The sequence below is a fragment of the Cupressus sempervirens genome, chromosome 1, assembly GCF_028749045.1.
Source record: "Cupressus sempervirens isolate cs-2001-9-10 chromosome 1, ASM2874904v1, whole genome shotgun sequence".
Classification (NCBI taxonomy): domain Eukaryota; kingdom Viridiplantae; phylum Streptophyta; class Pinopsida; order Cupressales; family Cupressaceae; genus Cupressus; species Cupressus sempervirens.
Window position 1 is genome coordinate 347601488 of NC_143118.1, and position 24989 is coordinate 347626476.

General features: G+C 30.5%; 1 protein-coding gene across 1 annotated transcript; it reads right to left on the minus strand.

The window, feature by feature from the left end:
* Nucleotides 1-19394: 19394 nt before the first annotated feature.
* LOC149577656 (disease resistance protein RPV1-like) lies at nt 19395-22907 on the minus strand. Its single transcript, XM_089824872.1, has 2 exons — nt 21815-22907; nt 19395-21518 (listed from the first exon to the last, which is right to left on the minus strand). Exons 1-2 carry the CDS (start codon nt 22324-22326, stop codon nt 19691-19693), a joined length of 2340 nt encoding a protein of 779 aa, XP_089680998.1. The 5' UTR covers nt 22327-22907; the 3' UTR covers nt 19395-19690.
* Nucleotides 22908-24989: the final 2082 nt, after the last annotated feature.

A 24989-nucleotide genomic window follows, 5' to 3' on the forward strand; every position in this document is an offset into this window, starting at 1 on the left:
CATTTTCAAGGTTCATCTTCAAACCATCAACTGAAATAAAATAAAAAAATAAGGTACAAAATCTTTTTTTTCATGAAAGAACATTTCTTCGAGTTAATTGACAATCTCTCCTCCTTAAATCTCTGCAATACTTTTCAAATATGATCAAGGTGTTCCTCTGTAGTTTTGTTGAATTTCAAAATGCCATCAAGATATACAAACACAAACTTACCCAATAATTTATTTCATTCATTAGCCTCATAAAAGTACTAGGTGCATTAGTTAAACCAAAAGGCATAACCAACCACTCATACAAACCGTCATTAGTCTTAAAATCAGTTTTCCATTCATCTCCTTCTCTAATTTTGATTTGATGATAGCCACTTTTCAAATCAATCTTGCTAAAATACTTTTCTCCACTCAAACAATCCATGATGTCATCCATCCTAGGCAAAGGAAGCCTATACTTCATTTTTATCTTGTTTATAGCTTTAGAATCAATACAAATTCTCCATTCTCCATTTTTCTTAGGTGTTAATACAACAATTACTACACAAGGACTCAAACTTTCTCTAATTAGAACTTTCTCAAAAAATTCTTGTACTTGTCTACAACTCAACATTTTTAGCAGGTGTAAGCCTATGAGATGTTTTTTAGGAAAACTATCTCTATGTATTAAATCCATACAGTGACTAATACTTCTCATGGGAGGTCAACCATTAGGAACATTATCAAAAACAATGTCTAAAAACTTCACCAACAAAGATTCAATCTTAGGTGCATGTTCTATTTCATCTTGGTTTTTAATCAAAGCAAAATAAATATTTTGTTTCTTCATATTCTTAGCAACTTATTTTCCATCAACGAAACATACTCGAACTTTGGTACAATGATTCTCCTTAAGCTTCTCAACCAAAGACCACAATACTTGCTTCTTTCCATCAACCCAAATAATACATTGATTCATTCTACTATCATGTAAATCTTGTCTATCATACTACCAAGGTCTTCCCAACAAAATATGACAACAATCCATAGACATAATATCACACAAGTCTTCCTCATGATAATTCCTAATTTTTAATTTAACAACGCATTGTTCACTTACAAGTAGATTATGATCCTTCTGGATCTAAGCAACATGGTAGGGTTTAGGATGTCTTAATCTTTGCAACTACAACTTGTTAACAAGCTCCTCAGATGCCAAATCATCAGAACTTCCACTATCATTGATTACTTTGCAACATTTTCCAGTGATCTTACATCTAGTCTTGAACAAAATTTTTCCAAAAATGGGTTCTTCACTAGTTTCTTCATTCTAGGAGATCATTCTAAACTTTAGGTTATCGCCTTTTTCAAGTTCATTAGGTGTTTCAACAATTTCTTCACAAGACAAAGTATTTCTACTACCACCTCCAATATTCTTTCTAGAGTTAGTACATTCAAAAGCTCTATGTCCTTCTTCTCAACATTTAAAACAAGTTCCCTTAAACCAATCTCTTTTCTCTCTTTTTCCATCATCATTATTCCTAGAATAACTAGTATAGGTGCCTCTAATATAATTGTCTCTTTTTCCAGTAGGTTCTTCGTTCCATTTTGTATTTCCTTTATCCTGCATTGCATTGTCAGATCTACTACTTTCTTCATAGGTTCTACCTCTACTTATTTTAAATCTACCACCTCTATCTCTTTTTCTTTGATCATGTTTCATCCCCAATCTTCAACTTTTAACACATATTTATATGCTTCTTCCACAATATCCATCTTAACATAGTTGATCTCATCTTGAATTGATGCCCTCAAACCATTCAGGTATCTGGTCACTTTCTTAACTTCATCATGCACATGTTGAGATCTGATATCCAACTTGTAGAATTCCTCAAGTATATCCTTTCACACTTGTATTTTTTTGCCTCAAAATTTTTGCATTGTGTTCAATAAATTGACTTGGTAATTTGTAGGACGAAACTTCTTCTTCATCTTTTCAATCATCTTTGCCTGTGTCTTAATCTTTTCTTTTCCTCTTTTATGTCTTTTAGTTTGCAAATGATCTCACCAAAGTAAAGAATTACCCTTAAACTTTGTGACTTCTATTTCCACCTTCTTATTATCTAGAGTACCTTCATGCTCAAAGTACTTGTCCATCTCAAAGAACCAATCCAAAACTTCATTAGTCTCAATTCTTTCATCATAGAAAGAAACTTCAATAGCATGTTTAGCATTCACCCTAGATGAAACTATCAAAAACCTTTCTTCATCTTGTTAAAACTCAGGTTTAGGATTAGGATTAGGTGTTGCTTCATCATCATCACTAACATCACCAAGATGTACACATCTTCTCTAGGCTATCTCAACAACTTCAAGCCTTGTTGCAATATTATTTAATGCCTCCATTATAGAATTATCAACATTTCCTCTACCACAAACCATCTTAACAATAGTTCCTTCAAGATCTTAACCTTCTACAAGTTATAGGTCAAATCTCAAATCTACCACCCTCCAACCAAATTCAACAAGGTTCTCCATGATCTAATCCACAAGAAATAACTCTTCTCTGATACCACTTGATGTAAGGGAGGATAGTGTGGGTTAGGAGTAAGGTGGAATAAACCCAAATTAAACCTAGAAAAAACCTCCTTGCTCAAAGTTACACATGGAATATTTACTCAAGAAAACAACAAGGGAACAAGAATCCATATGCAAAATTCAATAGGTGTAGTTATTTATCTTCACACATAATGATAACAACATGCCTAGCTATGAGGCTTTCAGGGTTGTGGCCTTATACAAAGAAATATTATGCAATCAGAATCCAAATTCACATCTCTATCTTTCTATCTCTAAGATAATTGAACTTTCCTACATCTAACCAACCTTATTATATAGCCAGCTGAGCCACAAGTCAGTTAGTCAAGAATTTAATTATATTATAGGTCCACCCTTGGAAGAATAAAGTAAAAGACAAGTGAAAGACAACAAAAAATGATATGCTCTTAAGGATAGGTCCACACGGGAGTTAGGAGTCGTCTCCCTACTATTCAAGATGCAACATCATCATAGGAAACATAATGAAAAGAAATAGCATGCCTCACTGGAGAAAAAAATTGCAAGAAATAGAAACTGTGAAGAATGACACAGAACTCAAAGAATAAGAAACATTAGGGTATACACAATTAGGATAAGGATAAGGATAGATCCTTGACATGTTATGAATTGTGCACACCCAGAAACCAAAAGCAACAATGGTTACTTCATGAACAATAATATGGTACAAAAAACAAGAAATATTTTTGGTTGATGCAAGATTTTTCAAAGACCCAAGATATTCCTGCATCAATGTACATTCTTTTATAATCAAGTGGTGGTAGGTGAAGTATGAGGGATGCTTGTCCTAGATGTTCCCTCCTACAAGTTACATTATGAGGGATGCTTGTCCTAGATGTTCCCTCATACAAGCTACATTCTTTTAAAGAAACTGACCTTTACTTGCTAGTCCTGGAGCTGCATTTTCTATAACTTTCCTTAACCATATTCAATTAGTTTGAGTTACATACATGATTATCTCTCTCATATTATTTCATTCATGGATATCCCAATTGATATAAGGTAATTCTAGTAACTAACTACTCTCAAAGTAGAAATGATCAATCAAATATGGTCCATCTTTATGAAACATCCCATCCTAGTTTAAAATAAATGATCTATTGAATTGTAAACCTCATCTTATCTCTCTTCATGACTTCAAATTCATATTCACAATTTTCCTTGTAATCTTCCATTATTGAAAATTATAAATGATATTGGTTGCAAATCATTCTTGGTACTATTTTCATAGGACCATACTGTGACTATTAATTTTGAGGTTTTTTAGAAAGAATGATCATTTATGTCATGTTCAAATATGGAAAAGTGAAAAGATATTCAGATTTTAAATCTATTCAAGACTGAATATTGAGATGGATAGTAATGTTTATGATAACCCTCATGCATTCTCCTACTTTTGAGGTAACATTTATATGATCTAAATTTTTTTTTGTGTTTCTTCATATACTCTTTTAATCGCTTTTCCTTTCAGTAAAAATAATTGTTTATGTAGCATGCTAGTGAGATTGATAAGATGCATGATTGGCTTATTCAAGAGAATCACAATAACAATACTATTTTTTCTTTTGATGCTCTTAATAAATTGATCCATAATGATGAATTTGGTGTTAATATTTTGCATGGTTTCACTCTCATGTTATGCCTTTGACTCAAGCTACATATAAACTAGGAATCATTCCCTCTATCACTAGTGTTAAAACTATCTTGCCTATTTACACACCTATACCTAACATTCCTACATATTTTCCTCCTATTATTACTTCTATTCTACCATCTAACCCTCCTATCACGATTCTTCCTTTACGTGTGAGTCATGTTCCTATTGGAATTAACAATGGGAAAGTAAATTATGAGAGGGGGCAGGGGGTCGTGAATCAACACTTCAAAACTTTAACCATAAAAACATTCATCGCATATCCATCTCACAATTTTCATGTAATTGAAATAGCTAGCTAAAAATGTCCATCCATAGCATGAAACAAATACACATGACACAATAAGTTTTTCACCTAGAAACCCTCCAATGAGAAGGTAAAATTGGAATGGGGATAACACCCACAAATCTTTACTATTGCAATGGTTAAGTGTAGCCAATGAAATTTACAATAAGTTTGACCATAAACTATGATTTACCCTATGAAAGTTCTACCCTATTAAAGGCTTAAAAATATTGTTAGGTCTCACCCTATTAAAGGATTTAAACACCTTGCTAGAAGTGTGCCTTGTTAGAGGACTTAAACCTGCAATAAAACAAGCACTCGGTTAAGAGATTTACACAAAAGTTTGTTACAACTTGAAACCTATTAGGGCTTATTTGTCAAGAGATTTTATTGATTCACCTATTAGAAAGTCTTAGCCTTGATCCTTTGGTTAGAACCTCTTTGCTAGATATCAAATCTTCTCTTTCCTAATGTGTACTTGATCCTTCTGATCAGATGTATCTCTTATGTCCTTTAGCTATTCTATTATGTTCTCTCTAACCGATTCTACAATTATAGCATGATCATAACCTCCATATTCACTATGAATGCACTCTCTAAACTTAGCATTCACCCTTCTCTTCTCATCCACACACACACAAATTGTTTAGGGTTTTCCTTCCTTAAGAAGACTTAGGTGAGCTAGGGTTAGGTAGGAATCAACGATTGTGATTCATCCATTTTTCTACTTAGAACACCTCTTAATCTGATTGGTTGTATGTACTACATAGGGATTCATAATTTAGAATCACAAAAAATCCTTATGTTGGCCCAAAAATGGTTTACATAGGAGTTTGTGTCATTGCAAACAACTATGTGCAAAACTATTTACTTGACACTTGAAAGCTTTTATGCTTACATCTATTACATCTTCAATGTTGTAACTCATCTCCTGAATGACTCAACATACTCTGTTTACTTGGCTCATAAGTGACATGGGACTCACTATCTTCTTGACATGTATTGGTGCTTGGCACTGACTATGTATATTAGTCAGCATGTATTTTCTAGTAGCTAATGCTCTGTATGCTCTGATGACTTGGATCGCATTGATTACTCGACTTGCTCTAATCATGCAACATACATTATGAATATGACTAAGTGTGTTGTCACTTAGTTGTCAAAACCAATATGAGATTAACAATCTCCCCCTTTGACATGAGTGGAAAAAGATACATTATCATGCCTATATATATATATATATATATATATATATAAACTATGAGCATAACTCAAACAATATATATATATACTTTACTCAATTCCCATACAAAACTTAAAAACTTCAAAATTTTGCAAAATTGATGACTTGAATAGTCATACCTCTTCAAAATTTCATAATTGCCCCCTAATTTGAGTGTTCCTTTCTGTATCTGAATTTTGTTTAACTCCTTTTGAGTAAAAATGTTGTGCTAATGTTGTCACATGTTCTTGTCTAAAAAATTGTGTTCTTCTTATCATCTTCATTTCCCCTTTTCTTTCTAATTCCCCCTTTTTTGGCACTTATGTCATTTGGATGGTACACTGATAGTGTGTTTTTCCAAAAATGTTTTATGGACCTCCATGATGATCTTAATGCTGCATTTCAATTGTTACCTGCTACCTCTAGAGAATGATACTGGATATCAAGCTTGGCAACAAGGTTAACTAGCCCTTCATAAGTGGAAAGATGAGAATCTTTCTTCAGCAATGTTTCTACAAAAGATAGTTGATCAAGGTAGTAGGAATGTTAGCATCTTGTGCTTGAAGTGTTGCTAGTTGACCTTGAGTAGAGAGTAATCTCTGAAAATCAGTCTGGATTTGACTTGGAGATAATTGTAAGATATTACCTATAGTTTTTAGATCTCCCTATAGCTGGTCAATATCCCTCTATGCTTCTTGTGTGAATTCACATCATAAAGCTTTGTGTATAGAGAAAAGATATTCTCCAACACCTTTTTCACATCTTCCATCTTGGTTGCTAACTCAACCTGTCTTAGTGTAATAGCACTTGATATCTATTCAAGTACTTTTGTCTGAAACTTCTTTTCTAACCACTCTAATAGTTTGGTGTTTGAGTCTAGGTCATCATCATTGATCTTGTCAACCATATTTACCAGTTGCTCAAGAATAGGTTTATCTTCATTTGTAGTTGGGATACTAAAGGCATCAAGAAATATGTCTTTGATGTCATGAAGCACTTGCTTCTGCTTGTGCTCCCTTCTTACCACTAGTGGTGTTTCTTCCTATGTAGAGCTTCCTATAGAATGCTCATCTACTCAATAGTGATTGTTGTAAGATTATTGAATATATATATATATATATATATATATATATATAATATTTTTCTTTGATATGCATAACATCGCTACATTATGCATTCACAACTCCTTTCATTTTATTGGTTTTCCAAATTGCTACATTATTCGATGCTAAGAAAGGTTTATAATTATTTTTTCTTTGTATTCTCTCATTTCCTTAATTTGTTGGTAGCTTATATTGGAGGATGGTTATCACCAATCTTATTGTTAGAATGAATAAATACATTTGTCCAAGCTATTTCATTTGCAGATTACTACTTTGGACATCATCACTTTTTCATATTTAGTTATTATTGCTAATTGAATCAATCACCATCTATGATGTATCATCTTTGCTACTTGTTCCCTATGTATATGGCCTTCATTACGTATTTTAATTGACTCAAATATAATCATTGTTCACCAATTATGTATTATGTATAGAGATCGTCGCTTCTACTCTAGAAGATCTCTATTATGATGTTGATAAGGATATGATGTTATATCCACACACACACACACAAAGATATATATATATATATATGTTCATTATTTTATTTTAGTATTAAAAACATCAATAGTCACACTACTATAATATTAAAAAAATAATGTGTTTATTTTAATTTTAAATAAAGAAAATAAAAATAATTATTTAATACATTTGATATTAGTAGTGGATGAATGAAATTTCCACAATATATTTGTCAATTCGAACATATATAACATGGTGATTGTATTGTATGTTATATAATTCAATAATTAGATAAATGTAATATATAGTTTTTGTTCATTATAACGTGAATATTATTGTGGATTGTTTCCTTATAATTAGATAAGACATACTATTCACGAAATATCATAACAATGGAGTGAGGGTTGAAATATAGTTTATAAAATATAATATTTACAAGCACATCAAATGATTCATCATTAGTTAAGATGAGGAAGTCAAAATGTGATAATTTAGCCTAGGATAAGTAATAAAATCTTTTGTCATAACAACCTCACAAAAAATGATTTTATAGATTTTTTTTAACTTTAAAAATAAGAAATTTTCTATTTTTATTAGTTGAAATAAAAGCATTGCAAGCACCTCCAATAATACAACTTACAACAAATACTAATAATTGTAAAATGTCTTCATAAATTACTCTTAAAAATACTATACACCCAACTTGAAGAAAACATGTTTCTCGAAGGGTTTCTATAAAAAAAAATGTAAACTTTACATGAGATAAATATAGAAATCGGTTCTCCATATCCTCCAATTTTAGTGTCCCTCATCTTATGGAAAGACAATTTACTACAAAATTTGGCTACAGTGAAGAGCAAAACGAAAATTTATAGGTGAAAAAGTAAAACCCCAATATCTCACCCAAGTTCAAATAAAGTTAGAAGAAGACATTTGTGATTTTCTCTTCTTAGCAACTCATGGTGTTTTTCTTATTCGGGCTTCACTAAATACTATAAACACACTATTTAATTGAAATTGCTATAGATTCTTGATATTGCACTTGTAAATTAGAAAACTATAATTTTTTAAACTTTTAACAACATATAAACATGTCCAAGAAAACATGTTGAAAATTGCTACGGATTCTTGATATTGCACCTATAAACTAGAAAACTATAATTTTTTAAAACTTTTAACAACATATAAATGCGTGCAAGAAAACATGTTGAAAAAGGGAATTGCAATGAGAAAGTAAATGCTTACACTAATCCTAAAATACAACAAAAAATTCAAACATGGAAGAATTAATTGGAATTAATGTTACTAAGAATTAAAGGCATGTGGAGAAAGTATTTAAGAAGTGAGGAAATAAGGATTAGCAAGATATCAGAGTTTCCAAGCCAAATATGTTGAGTATACCATTTACTCCTACACATCTTTATGGGTGTGATCTTTTTGCTAATCCAAGAGACCTTCTATTTCTTATTTTGATAGGATTGGGCTTAGACTTTATAGATTAAAATTTGAAATTCAAACTAGTTTCTATGTCACTAAAGAGTCTAACAATGTGCATTTGTGCAATGAGTGGTGATTTTAAATGAGTTCTAATTGTGATTAACTTTTGACTAAAACACTTAATGAAATTGATTACACTAACATAAATAACTAGATCAAAAGGGTGTTGGAAATATTCAGGACTAACAATGTTACTGAGAGGGGAGGGGTGAATCAGTAAACTTTATTATTTAAACCAATTCAGCATAATAACAAATTCACCATTCATTCATCTACTTTACTGTATGCATGAAAAGATTAACACACTGATTTGGTGACCCAGAAACCTTTCAAATTGAAAGTAAAACTGGGGTGGGGATGATGCCCACGAAACTTCAATACTGCAGTATAAAGTTGGCCGGTTAAGGCTTACAGTGATCACTTATGGTGATCTGCCCTGTTAGGAGCAAGTAGGACTGCTAGATCCACCTTGTTAGAGGATTTACAAACATACAATGAAGTATGCACTCTGTTAGGAGATTTACAAAAGACTGTTAAGTCTACCCTGTTAAAGGATTTACAAAACTGATTCACCTGTTAGGATGAAGCAGTGGATCTGCTTGCAACTAGTTTGCTAATTAGATCTTATGTACTGATCACTTGATGTGATGGATATATCTTTGCTGCTCCTTGATAACCTTGTTGAATACTCCACTACTGATTCTCTTTCAATTCACTCTTACTTCACTGTTACTTCTCTTCATCATTTCTATATTGCAAATGGCACAATACATTACATATATACCATTCCAATATTTACAGCAACAAGGTCGGCCAAACACAAGTGGACAAAACATTACTGAGTCGGCTAGATAGTAGAAAACTCAGGTTCCTCAAACTCACTCGGTGACCTTCTGACACTCGGCATCCACTACATTACTCGGCATCGTCATGCACTCGGTAGAGGTAGGGGCTCGGTCCATACTAATCACTCTGAGTAGCTTGGAACTTGGTAACCACTGGTGACTTGGTAAACATTGTGTCACTCGGTAGAAACTAACTCCTTCAATTCACTTGGTAAGCACTGAATACTTCTTTTACCTTTCTGTCTTGGTAATCACTGAAACTTTCATTTACCTTCCTGACTCGGTAAATACTAAATCCTTCGTTTACCTTCCTGACTCGATAAACACTAAATCCTTTGTTTACCTTTCTGACTCGGTAAACATTAAAACCTCCGTTTACCTTCTTGACTCGGTAAACACCAAAACCTTCGTTTACCTTTCTGACTCGGTAAACACTAAAACCTTTGTTTACCTTTCTGACTCGGTAAACACTAAAACCTTTGTTTACCTTCCTGACTCGGTAAACACTGCTGAACATACTTGGTAACCAACGAATGCTCGGTATGAACTGTAAACTGAGTGATGAACTCGGTAAGCATTCAGAATCAAATAAGTGTTGTAACTAATGACAAATGTATCATTATTCCAACAAAGGGTCCCACACCAAACACCTAAGCATTAACTATGTTTTGAGTGTGTTGGTTAAGCCCAACCGATATGCACATCCTTCAAAGTATAATGAAGGTGGATGTTTGTCAAATATTATTGTCACAAATGCTTGCAATAGATACACATGCAAAATGTGGAAGCACAAACAAGACATATGAGCTATTTGACATAATGCCTTCTAGATATCATATCATGTAATGTAATAAGTTAAAAATTTGCAAGAAATGTAATTTTTTAAAGGATTTAGAAACCTTGAATTTTTTTGTAATTGATACATATAAAGAAAATTTCTAAACCTAGAGATGTCAACAACAAAATGAATAAGGACAATGGAAGAGAGGCACATAAGAAGAGCCTAAGGAAAAACAACTACAAAAAAAATATCAGACAAATGAAACACGTCCATTCAACAAAAATCAAGCTCAATCAACACAACTCATGAAGGCTCTCTTACACATCCACTATGATCCTAGATTTCAATGCAAAGCTAAATCTACTATATTGATGAAGATAACAATTATTCTAACTATACTAATCTAATCCCCTAGGGTACCAAAAGGAGTCGCCCAAAATAAAAATAAGAGAAACTCTTAGATCGATAAACTGTATAGCATATTAGCACATTGATGATTGTATTGTATTAATACATTATCATATTAGCACATTGGTGATTGTATTGTATTAATACATTTGCTAATATGCTAAAAGATCATCAGTGTGCTAATATATTATACGGTCTACAATCATATAAGCACACTGATAACATCCTCCTAATACAATCTTTGTTGAGGGTGGAGACTTCCAAGAGCATAAGATGAATTCATAGATTTGTAACATATCCTCTATACTATTAAAAATGATTCCAAGATGAAATAGATCAAGATCACAACTTCAAGATTCTAGATAGGCAAATGATTTCTTCCCTCGAAATCACCAAAAAGAAATTCAAAAGAAAAGGCTATTTGAATACCATGAAGAAAACTAGCAAAGCCAAACAAAACTTATTCAAATCCTTAGATTGTTGAACTTTGATTAATAGGAAAGAAAATTTTAATGTCGCAAGAATAAGTGTATGTTACAAATAGACTAGTAGTTGCATGTTTGTGTACATGCAACAATAAGCTGATAGAAATATATACATGTCACACCCTAAAATTGTTAAATAATAAATAGACTATTAATAAGTTAAACATAAAATTCTATGATTTGTTATTAATAACTATTTTCTATTAAGAATAATATTTTATTTTAGGCAAGGGCTTACAACATAACGGTAAATTGTGAGCCTCCTACTTGGGAGGTCTTGGGTTCGAACCTATCGAAGCTTAATTAATAATAATAAATAAATAATGAAGATAAATAATTAAAATTAACCTTGGCTTCAGCCTCGCTCAAAAAAAATAAGGTAGACTTCAATATAGCTTATATAAATATGTTGGTTGTAATTTAAGAATTGAAATTGGATCATCTAAGAAGAAAACATTCATTTATTGTATATTACTTGTTATATGCATTTTCAAAAAATATGTTTGAGAAATAAGCATATTTAATATATTTTAATTTAGATAAAAAAATTATTTATAATATATTTCAATTTATGAAAAGTAATATTTCTTATCTCATCAATTTATTCATTTAGATTGTTCATATTAGAAACTAATCAAAATAATAATGAGAATAAATATATAGGTTCTCATATCAAAATATTTTTTATATTTTTCAATTATCCTAAAATAATTCCCATAAAAATTGGTTTATGTGTTTGTAATATTTATTTGTCTCTTTAATTTCCATGGTAAAGTTAATTTGAGAAAAAATTGTAAAATACTTACAATAAATGTCAAACTTGACTCTTTGTGGAAGCACAAATTTTTGAAGGAAACAATCTATTTTTTATAAATAAGAGCTAATTAAAATCCATGAAACTAGGAGGGAAAAAATTGGAAACAAAATTAGAAATATAGAGTATAGTGTGACATTTAAAAAATGGAAAACAAAATAGTAAGTCTTATTAGGAGCAATAAAAAGTGGAAAATAAAGTAGTAAGTTTTATTATGAGTAAGCATATCAAAAAAATATAAAAAACGAGAAGGGCTAACAATTTTCTAGCAAAAATTTACAAAAATCAGAAGTAAAGCTCCCACATATAAGCCTTTCGGCTTAATTAAGCCGATAGGCTCTTATGTGGGAACTTTGTTCCCGATTTTTATAAAATTTAGCTAGAAATTTGTTAGCCTCACAACCACACTCATTTTCAGCGGCTTTCATTATTTTATTATTATGTTATTATTGTTTATTTCTATTCTTTGTATTTTATTTATTTCTTTTTGTTTGCTTTCCTACTTTGATAAATTTCCTTAATTTGTTTCAATTCCTATTTGTATTTATTGGCAAAACATAGTTTTTAATGTATGATAGATACAATTTGTAAAAATGTTTAAATTATTTTATTTTAGAATTAAAAAGAATTGTTAATAAAAAAAATAATTTAAATAAACTTAAATAAATTATTAAGAAGTGTCAAATTTTAAAACATTTATAATAGAATTATTTATTCAAAGTAAAATATAATGAAAATGATCAATTTGTAAATATTTTTATAAAAAATAAGTTGATTTTTATATGTGAAAATGATTTTTTTTTTAAATTATATATTATGAAGTTATAAATATAAATTTTAGCAATTAAATTAACATGAAATATTTGAACAAATAAAATAGTTCAATAATAGCATAAAATATAAAGTTGCTTTTTAAAATTTATAATAGAAACATTATTCACATTTAGAAACTTTATTGTATTTTTAGGAATTAGAATAGAAAATGTAGTTATTACAAAATTTTAATTAAAATTAAATTTATAATTTATAATCAAATCATTTTTTTATAATAAGAAAGGGTGGTTATAAGAAACATCATTTTTCATGAAGAAAATAAATAAATAATATTCAATCTTGAGTCTTTTTATGAGACATTTTGTTAAACAATTCATGTGCACAAAATAGTAATTCTTTTTTTGAATTTCATAACTTTTATTCTTTATATTTTATTTATTTCTATTAGTTTTATTTCCTACTTTGACAAGTTTCCTTGATTTCTTTCAGTTCCTATTCCTATTTACTAGAAAAATCAATTTTTTTGAATCTTTTATCATTGCTCTTTCTCTATTAACACTCTTTGTTCATTGTTTTTCTCACAACAATAGAAAGATGCTTGCATAATAAAGAAGGGTTTGAAACATGTTTGCAACTTTTTATTGATTTAATTTAGGCATAAAAAATTGTGTTATTTAAAAATAGGCATTACTGAAGGTTTGGTCTTAACTAACTAATAGTGGCAGAAGAAGAATGCAACGATTGAAAAGAAGAACAAAAAAATAAAGTTGCAGTGAGCATAATATGTTATCATTGGATGCAATAGAAATTATATAATTAAGGATGATTCATGCCTATCACATGCGGGTTGGGCATTTGTATCAGACCTTTGTTTGGTTAGGAATGATGGACTTAACTGAGACCTTTAAAATTTTATATATTGCGGTTTAAAATATTAATATGGGAAGAAGGGTTTTCAATGTATTATAATATTAGTGAATGGATCAAATTACTTTATTTCATTTTGAACTTTTTTTGTGTTATGAAATTTACAAGATGTGGCTATGGTTTACTAGTTAGTGCATGCACTCATGATCAAATGGTTTACCAATTACTTCATGTACCAATATTTGTTTAATCATTCCATACATTTTAGAAATAAGAAAATTAAGATGAATTTAAGATGTTGAAGTTTAAAACACTATCCTTAAGTTGGAGATTTATTTTTTAGGTGTATAAATTGAACATTTCTTCGTTAAAAATTTTTCTTTTTAAAGGGGGATCATCTGTACATGATAAATTTGTAGGAGTTTACAAGCAGGAATTTTTAGTTATAAAATAATACTCATTGCATGAAGTTTTCATTTATATGGAGTATTTGTATTTTTTTATTAAGTAATAGGCTCATGATTTCTATATTATGATTGTTTATTCTCTAAAATGGGTAAATATTGAGACCACGCCTAGAATTTGATGGTCGTATTAGTTGTTTTTTCACTTGAATCATATATGACAAGCTAAAAATTTGTGAGACTGTATTGATTGACATGCTAATTTTTTACAAAACCATCAATATGATACCTACGTTTATAAATGAGCCATCAAAAATTATAATAAATAATATTTTTATAATAGAATATATAAATTTTCTTTACGAATTTGAAATATTAGTATGCAAAATATAAACTCACAAACTTTCTTAACTTTCTTTTTATATATATATAAAATTTGATTTTTGACAATTAGCATTTATCTCAAAACGTAAAATGAAAGGCATTAATATGACCAAAACTTCAGAAAAAAGAAAGATGATAGGCAGGGGTGACTGTCAAATTTGATGCCTAATTGAGACGTCTGGTCACATGGTAAAGCCAAAAGTGTACAATTATATTTCATAAAACTAAGTAGATAGTTGTAGGGGTTAAATGAATTAACTACTTTTTAAAGATTTAGATTACTCACATTCTGGAGTTTTGGAGCTACTTTACTTATCATTCTTACTTATTTCAATGATTGGAGTAGTTAGAAGAAAGGAATTGAAATAACCACATTAATGATTTAGATTATTTGCATTAATAATATGGAACTTTCAATCAAACTCATTCTTTTTAGTACATGATTGCATGTTAATGAATGATTTAGAAAGAAACAATTTGTGGTATTTTATCAAGTATTAAATTGTCTTCATTTATTATGACCACTTGTTCTCTAAAATGGGAGGTTAAGATAATTTTATAATTTAATCATAATCAAGTTTTTTTATACATCATTGCAAATTAGCAATGATTAATAAGTTTGGGATGTGTCGAGAGTAAAGATGTATTTTACATATCTAGGATATTGTTATTTGATGTAAACTTTAGTTTATGTATTTGAAATTACCAAGTTGCATTTTACATTGGAAATAAAGTTTCTTATCATGATAGAATGCTCCCAAGTTATGAGAAATATAACATCTTTACATCTTTATTTCCTCATGATATGTTTAGTTATGATAAATATCGTGTCTTTATTGCTTTACGATACTATGGGTGTCTTACCTCACTTCTTGTGTGATATTTTTTCTTCTATTTCTTAATATTCTAACAAGATGGATATTGAAGTGTGATTTGAAATATTGTTTTAAAAAGATAAATTAGATAAATATAGTTGAATATAAAAATTTAATTGTTATTACAATTTCAATATTAGTAAGTAGATTGTCAAAGCTTTCAATGTTGTATTCATTTGTATGAATTGTGAAAACTTAATTTCTCAATCACTAAAGGTATTATTGTTTTGAGAAAGTACCTATTTACATTCTTTATTTTTTTTAATACAAAATTGTTTAAATATTTTATTAAGATAAACATAATTTTGGATACACAAAATCTTAATATTAGTATATTTATTGTTGCCATCTAACTCCATTAAAGAAAAAAATGAATTTGAAATTAGTAGAAATATTAACTTAAACCGTATAATTTTTACATTTATTTTACATTCATCAATTATATAAAAAAATCAAATAATTAGAAGTAACAAATATAAATATAAGCTAATGTTTAATCCAAAAATATGGCAGGGTTTCTATAATACCAAATCAAATCAGCCAAAATAATTTTTATTATATAAAAATTTCATAAATAAATATAAAACTTTGTAAATATTTACGTGGCCAAAAAATAGTTATATTTGATCAGTTGAAATGAATTCAACAATCACACAAGTGAGTATAATAGTATATTAATATATTGCATAGCAACTAAGTTTTATTTAAAATTTAGAAAATATTATATATATATATGTGTGTGTGTGTGTGTGTGTGTGTGTGTGTGTGTGTGTGTATGTATGTATGTATTCATAAAAATGCCAAAGTAAGTAATACTAAAAGTTAATAATTATTAATTTAAATTTAAATATCATATTTTATTTTTGATAAATAAATATTTACATGTAATTAATATTATAATTAATTTTTTAATTTTTTAATTTTTTTTATGGAGGTTAGCTTTTCTCGCTTAGCTTCTTTTCTTAAGAACCAAGGACTGAGGGGTATCCATTCTGCCAAATTTGCCCAGGGCATAATCTCGACCTCATCCCTTTTAAGCATCAAGGGGCCTTGCACTCAAAAGGACTTGATCACTGGTGGGCTCTTTGTGAGCCTTTCAACTTCACCAGTAGACCAAGGGCCCATTAACATAATATTTTTAAAAATATGTAATACATAAAACAATCGATTTATCAAATAATATAGATATAAATATAATATATAAATAAATTATTCTCTAATACAAATTATAATTAATAAAAAAATAGTTTAAAAAATGAAATTTAAAATCAATTCAAAATATATAAATTATTTATATTATTTATTTCTATTATTATTTTAATTATTTTCAAAAATAAATAATATAAATGAACTAATTAAGCAGGTAAGGAAAACTTATTTATTTCTTCTATTATACAAAATTTTAGCAACACATTTTATACATATTGATTTCTAAATTCTTTTATAGAATTTATTACCAAAAATTTAGTAGAACTTTAATAGAAGATAATGTTGGATAAAGCATTATTTATAATCAAAATATTTAAATAAATACTTTTTTTTGTTTCTAATATATTTACTAAATCTTTAATTCTAATAAAAACATATATATATATATATATATATATATATATATATATATATATATATATATATATATATATATATATATATATATATATATATATATATATATATATAATGAATGTTTTCTTCTTAGATGATCCAATTTCAACTCTTAAATTACAACCAACATATTTATATAAGCTATATTAACTCTACCTAACTTTTTAAAATGTTACTCATTTTTATTATTATTCTAGTTAAACATTTACGTGAAAAAATTAAAAAAAATATTATTCTTTATAGATAAAAAATAGTTATTAATAACAAATCATATAATCTAATATTTAAGTTATTAATAGTCTATTTATTATTCAATAATTTAAAGGGTGTGACATGTATATCATTTCTATTGGCTTATTGTTGCATGCACAAAAACATGCAAATGTTAGTTAATAAGTAAGGTTGTGAATATAATAACTCGATAATAATTAACAATTACTTATAACATGTCTAAATTAATATTTAAGTTATATTAAAATAATCAAATTGTGTAATTAAAGCTAATAATTCAGCATCAAATTGCCAATAGTGGCATATTGTGATGGTTAAGTTGTTGCATTCTTATTCTTGCCATCAAGGTTCGAATCTAATGGGGATGAGGTCCACCATTTGTGGCCTCACTGGTTCATAGCTCTAAGTCAAAGCATTTACCCCTCTTTAAAATAATAATAATAATTAAGCATCAGATCATGACATAAAGACAATATGCACACCAAAGTGAACATGGCCAAGAGAGAGAGTATTACATCAAACTTTAATAAACTTTTTATTAATGTCATTAAGATGAATAAATACAAGAAGCTCCTCTTTCTAATATAGTAGCAAAAAGTTGTCACTTTGGTGTCTTTTAACGTTCTTTTTTAAATTGTTACTAACTTTATAATGAAATTCGACCATTATTACAATAATCATAGAAGTTTTTCTTGTGGAACTTTTAACAATGCAAGCATATCCATATTATTAGTCCCTGCCTTTAACAAGGAATAATGTTTATTAGTTTTTCATTTAATAAGCAAGATCGTATTCTAAAGTTTTTTGTGCTGTGTATTTTTAAAATCATTTAGCAAACTAAAATCCTTTTTTTTAATTGGTTAAATGATATTTTCCTGGGTATATATCCTCTTTTTTACAATAAAAAATTTCTCAAAAAAAGAGAAAGTTAGGAAAATAATTAATATTCCTCTCTGAAGTTTTTGCCATTGTCAAACACTCACAAATCTAAGTCTACAGGACACTGCTGGCGATTTCTGATTCGCCCATGTGTACGGCTGTGGATTCCCCGTTGCTGACTTCTTCGCCAAATATTTGTGAGTGGTGGTGGTAACGCACAAAACCACTTATTCCGTCTGTCAGACGAAAGCGTATGCCACATGTACCCTGTGGCAAATTTTGAGCAATTGCATGCCTTTTTCGTATCATTTTAAATATATTGGATGTACCGATGGTAGGAGAATGACAAATTTTAATTTCCCCCAACATTGAACTGGTACAACATGATAGGTTTTGATTTAACTTATTCTTGAATCCCAATTCGATTTTTTTTAATATATCAACAGCGTTGAGTTGGAATGAGCATTCTAGCTTTTTAATTGACAGTGTGTGATTTTAATTTTCTAAACTAAATACATTACTAGAAGCACTAATTTGGATTAGAGAAGATAGGATTTGATTTTATTGGTTTTTTCAAAGCCATTTTCATAGTAATCATATGTGGAGAATATAAATCAAAGAGCATGACATATTTTGATTTGCCATGTTTTTAAAATCATTTTGTTAAAATGTGCACGTCAAAGTCGTTGAAGTGGTAGGAGCAATATGTCTTGATTTTATTGTATTTTTGACCTATTTCGCTTAATATTATGTTGTAGAAGATTGAAGTTCTAGGACAATAGATTTGGATTTGGCTTTATTTTCTTCAGGAGGTGAAGTATTGAAGTTGTAGGACAAAAACTTATACAACAAGTATCCATGAGTAAAAGAGGAGCTAATGGGTACTTAGGGTATATCAGATTTTGGGCATTGCAAATCACCAAGTATTTTGTCCATTTCGACAATCTACCCAAAAGGCAAGGACTCCAGCTCCCAAAGAGCTCTTGTTTAATTTTTAAAAATTCCCTAATTGAAAACTGTTATTTTATATCTTTACATATTGAATTTTATATTATTAAATGATAAAAGTATCTTTTGTATGTCCTTTTGATTTAATTTATTTATTAAAAACCCTCCACAATTTTACCCAATGCATATTTTCTTATCAGCCTTGCACCTCGTCAAGATGCAATTGCTAATTGGTTGAGAAAAATTGAATCAATAAAATGTAAATTATAAAAATAGAATGACAATTGACAAATATTATTTTTTATTAAACACAATCTCCTCATTCATCCTTATAATGATGTTTCCAGCCAGCTAGTTTATGTCTGTTTCAAGAACACGTATAACATTTTTAGCCATGGCGAGTCAATTGCAAGATATTTTATTTTCCGAATGGAACCGTCTAGTAAGGGAGAGATAACGGTTACATTACATTTTACTCGCTAGACTATGGGACCAAAAGAAATCTTGTTTTAAATATCTACAGAAGAAACTCTATCCAACAAAACAGAGTCAATTTACAGATTATATTTTATCTGTTCAGCTAGCTTGAGATTCCAATATGTTGCAAGCTTCTGAGGCCTGACCACCCATGTAAGTTTAACATCCCAATCTTGGTTAAATTGCTCACTGCATGAGGAAGACTCTGTAAACCTTCACAGCCATCCAAGTACAACACTTGCAGATTTTCTAACTCACCTACTGAGTTAGGAAGAACTCTCAGAGTTCTACATCCATACAAATTCAACACTTGTAATTGACCCAAATTACCTACAGTGTTGGGAAGGCTTTTAAGATCTGCACAGCCTCCCAAAGATAGAACTTTGAGCTTCTTCAATTTGCCCACAGAGTCAGGAAGGCTTGTTAAACTTGCACAACCACCCAAATTGAATTGCTTCAATTGTGACAAGTTAACAATTGAGTTTGGAATACTTGTCAAACTTAAACAATCCTCCAAATGCAAGCTCTGCAGGTTCACCAAATTGTTGAGTGTTTTTGGGGTTCTTGTAAGACTTGCAAACTGCTCTAGTTTAAACGTCCTGATTTGAGACCAGCTGCCATCAAACTGGAGTCTGTTTCTTAGTATGAACCATGTGTAAATATCACTAAGAAATTCACAATTTCTAATTCTTATCCATATCAAATTTGGTGGTAGCTTCCCAATGTTGCTCAGCACTTTTGTGTTTTGCAAAAATAAGTAGCGCAGAGAAGGCATGCTATGCATGATAACATTGTCACTTCCATTATTTCCTGTGCAAACAAGCATTTTCATCCTCTCTGCTCTGTCCCTGTTCAAGGCATTATGTGTACTCATGGGGAGCCACAGTCTGCTATTATGATCAGCTTCCTTTTGAATTCCTCTTCCCACTTCCTGAAGAAGTTCATGCATATGGAGGATTTCATGTGGACCATTGATGTTTATAAGCATCTTCAGCAAAAGACTATTGATGGCTGTTTGAACTTTGTTTGGGTATAATACTTCCCAGAAAATAGCAGCATGTCTTTTCTTTTCGCCCACAAAGTTACAAGCTACATCCAGAAATACTTCCTTTTCAATGTCATCAAGCCCATCATAACTGATTCTAAGGAGTCTAGACATGTTGGGACTTTCTCCAATGTTAAGGAGAGTTTCTTCCCAACATTGAGTTTCGTTGGGCTCCTTCTTGTCAAACAGATGTGATCCAATGACTTCTAGTGAAAGAGGATTCCCACAACAAGCTTGGGCAATTCTTGTAGAAATCTCTTTGTAAGGGGCATCAGGGAATGGCTTTGAGAAAGCATGCCAGCTAAACAAGTGGAGACTCTCATGCTGCTGCAACCCACTCATGGTGTGAACAGAGTCGACCTTAGCGAGTTTGAGTATGTGTTCGTCTCGGCATGTAATGATGATTCTGCTACCATGCCCAAACCAGTCCCCATTCAACACTTGCAATTGGCTTCCATCATTCACACCATCCAATATGACAAGGGCACGAACTCCTCGCAATTGATCTCTCATTAGACATTTTCCCTCGTCAACACTTGAAATTTCTCCATGGTAATTCGCCAATCTCCTTAAAATCATTCTCTGCAAACCCACGAGTCTGATGTTTTTCTCTACAGCAGCTCCAATGTTGAAGACAAAGCAACAAGCATCAAACCCACCATGAATTTTGTTATAAACAGCCTTGGCTAAGGTGGTTTTCCCAACACCACCCAAACCACTGATTCCCACTCTCACTGTTCTGTCCCAGGAACTCAGATTTAGATTGCAGAGTAGGTCATAGGTGTCCGTTTGGAGTCCCACAAGATGCATTGGGACATCCAACGGAGTGTTCTTGAATGTGTTCAACACATCTTTCACAACTTTTTTCACTAGTCTTCCTTCATACCTGTAAAAACCCTTCCATTCATGACCCCTCACAATGCAAAATGCAAATTTAATCTTGTAACTATTTGGTAAAACTACTGATATAACTATTTGGTAAAACTACTGATTTAATCACAGAGGCTTTTATACACAGTAAGATTGTTGAACTAATCAGGGATGTCTCCTTTCGAGATTCATAATATAGTTTAACAGCTTCTAGTGTCTTCTCAGTCTAGTATTTTAACATATCGATCGTTTGATACAACAAAAACCACCATTATAACATAGATTAGACTAAAAAACATGCCAATTACTTACCCGAATTCTGCTTCCCTAGTCCAGCCAGAACAAAAAGAGATCTGATGAAGAGCCTTCTTCCATTCCTCAATTGTATTTTCGCCATGTCGATCGAAATGAGTGCAATGATTTTGGAATGCCTGGTTAAACAGACCTCCCATTCTTTGAGGGTAACGGACATGAGAGGGCTCCACATCATAAAACAGGGGAATGATGAAGCCATTGGATCTAATCATCCGCGCCGCCTCCTCCAGACACCAAGATGACTCTGCATACATTTTGGAAAAAATGGGGATAATAATATGACTTGTTTCCATGGCCATTTGCAAGCTGGAATTTATGTCTTGGCCCTTCTCCAAGTCTTCGCTGTCCAGAAAAACTCGAAACCCCGCCACACAGAGAGATTCGTAGAGATGATCCACAAAAGTTTTTCTTACATCTTTTCCAGAAAAGCTAAGAAACACATGAATCTTCTTAGTGACGTCGAAGGGGATTTTGATTGTGGGAGGTTGGTACTGACTGTAAATCTCCATCACTTGCTCGGACAGGTTTCAGGACCTTGACAAATATATGAACTCTGAGTGTACCATACAAAAATTGATAAAGAGAAAGTATGGGTATGAAGTGTAAATGCAATTGGGTGGAAGCTAAGCACAAAATGTGAAATTTTTTTGGCACAATTATATGGGAAGTGTGCTGAGAATTGATGACTCGGGGTAGATATATACTTTTCTGGGTACATCTGCAAGACTGAAAGATCGGCTTTTAGAACAGAGTAGATACTGCCCATTTGTGAGTGAAACATTTGTGGAAATAATCATTGATTTTGGAACAGAGTAGATACTGCCAAAATGAGCTGAAAGATGTGACTCCGACTCATAAGTTCCACGGAGTGAGAGAGAAAATCCCTTGTAAATTAGCAATCACAAAGTCGTGGTATGATGTATTCCATGGTGGCATGCGCTGTTAGAATCGATGGCTTCAAATATTTTAGTGGGTAATCGACCATGCAAACGATTGTGGACGAACACATACCAAAGTTACTCTGTTCACGATGGGTAAATGCAGGAAGACGGCATCCACAAAAGACAGGGGAAGGTCGACAATGAATTGTAGCCACGCAAATTTTGTCAAACAGTTGGACAGCGTGGAATAGATTTACAGGTGGTAGGGGTTACGTGTGAGAAAAGATATTATGTAGCAGATACTATGTATTCCTTGGCAACTAGATAATTCAGTAGACTTTTTTTCAATTGAAAAAAGCTAATTTAACCAAAAAAATTATAGAAAGATAGCAGCAGCCAATTGTGCTGCAAAACAAATATACAAAATACAGTAGTCTTTGTTGAGAATTCAATAGACTTAATTTATCGAATATGCTTCTACTAGGAAAGCTGTATTCCGACGTTCCATTGATTTTGAAATAATCAGCTAGTTGAATTTACCTCGAGCAATTGTACTACTTGATAATAATGGGAGTGGTTGGAGAAAACTCACTTTTGAGTAAAGCAGGTTGCTTATCTCTGACAAGAGATGCAAAGTATTAAAGTTCATTGTCAGCAAATTGAAGACAAGTAGAAATGAAGGGTAATTGGGAGAGGAGGAGTGAAATGGATAAAGATGAGGGAGAGAGGAACATGAAAATGGATAAAGAGGAGAACGAAGCGAGTAAAGATTGTTTGTGAAATAATGAAAGCATTGTAAATTTGTACTTTCGTAAGAAAACATATAAATATCTTTTGTATCTTAAATAATAACATGATAAAAGTATACTATTTGTTTGTAAAATTTGAAATGTCTATTATGTTGGTGTTTATTTCTTTATAATGGAAGTTTAAGAATAATATCATATTATGATTATTTTTATATTAATATATTAGAAGTGGTTTGCAATCTCAAATAGAAATTTATTGAGACAATGTTGAATCAGAAAATAATTTCTACAAGAAAGCCTACAATAAAGATGTTATAAATGTCACAAGATGACATTTAAATTCACTACAATATCTAATACCTTCAAGAATCACAACATCTATAGCTATGCAATTGTTTGAGACTTCCAAGGCAAATTGTCAAATACAACTAGAATTGAAGGATTTAAATTCTATTGCAAAATACACACCGAAAGTGCACATTAAAAGTCTAAATATTTCTATAAACAATATTGAAAACAATGGTGAACTCGTAATAAGGGGCATTTATATTGTAAATATTTTATGCACTTCTGTTATTTGTAGCTTCAAGGTAAGCCAAACATTTTATATAACCACTTATCATGATATTGAATTTAAATAAGTTTCACATTTATCATCAAAGAAATTGACTATGTGGTAACTATTGTTTATAATTAACGACAGTCAACTTCAAGGTTAACATATGAGCAAATTATTTAAGCATTAAAGTATTTCTTAATCACACCTATTGTATCATTTTACAGATTAGTCCATTCATAGTTTGGCACCAATCAATACAATAAGGATTCATACTCTATTAGTTTTAGTCTCTAGAAGACTTGTGCTAGAGATTTTCCAATGTTTATAGTAGGTTGATGGACTTTCACAATCATGTGCGTCGCTATCTTTCTAGTCGCCTACTCGAAACTTCATATGGATGAAAGCTCTTTATAATTATCATTGAATGCAATATATATTACTTAACCCATTTGTAGTTATATATAGGCCCATGATGTTAGAATGTCTATTCAATAATAGTAATAGGCAACAATACCAAAATGCCTAACAAACTATAAATTATTAAAATATTAGAATTGTAATCAATAAGTAGATTAAAAAATTAAATAATTTTTTACCTTGTTTGAATCACAGGATTAAGAATTTATAAATAAATAGTCACAAAAGTAGAATATTTTAGTTAGTTAATTAGTTTAAAAAGTTTGCATAATAATAATTGTCAAGTACTGTAAAATTCTCCCTCACTTTTCTATTTGTGTCTTTGACCTCTACTTATAGCTAGCATGCCTCCAAAAAACTATTTTCCACATGGCATGAATGTTATGTTTCAACTAATATATCATGTCATTTGTTATTGTTTTCTCTCTCTTGCTTGAAAATATGTCACTTATCTTTTTTGTTGACAATATAGCTAAATAGATGACTGAATGTTGTCATTTATGGCAACATATATTTAGCATTTCATTTATGCAATCAGAGTTAGAAAATTATCTAAGTGTTAGATA

Bases quoted from the DNA above. Each gene is read 5' to 3' on its own strand.
- LOC149577656 (XM_089824872.1), bottom strand. From the start codon at position 22,326: ATGGAGATTTACAGTCAGTACCAACCTCCCACAATCAAAATCCCCTTC. The intron at 21,519-21,814 runs GTAAGTAATTGG...GGGTTTTTACAG, and splicing joins ACTAGGGAAGCAGAATTCGG to GTATGAAGGAAGACTAGTGA.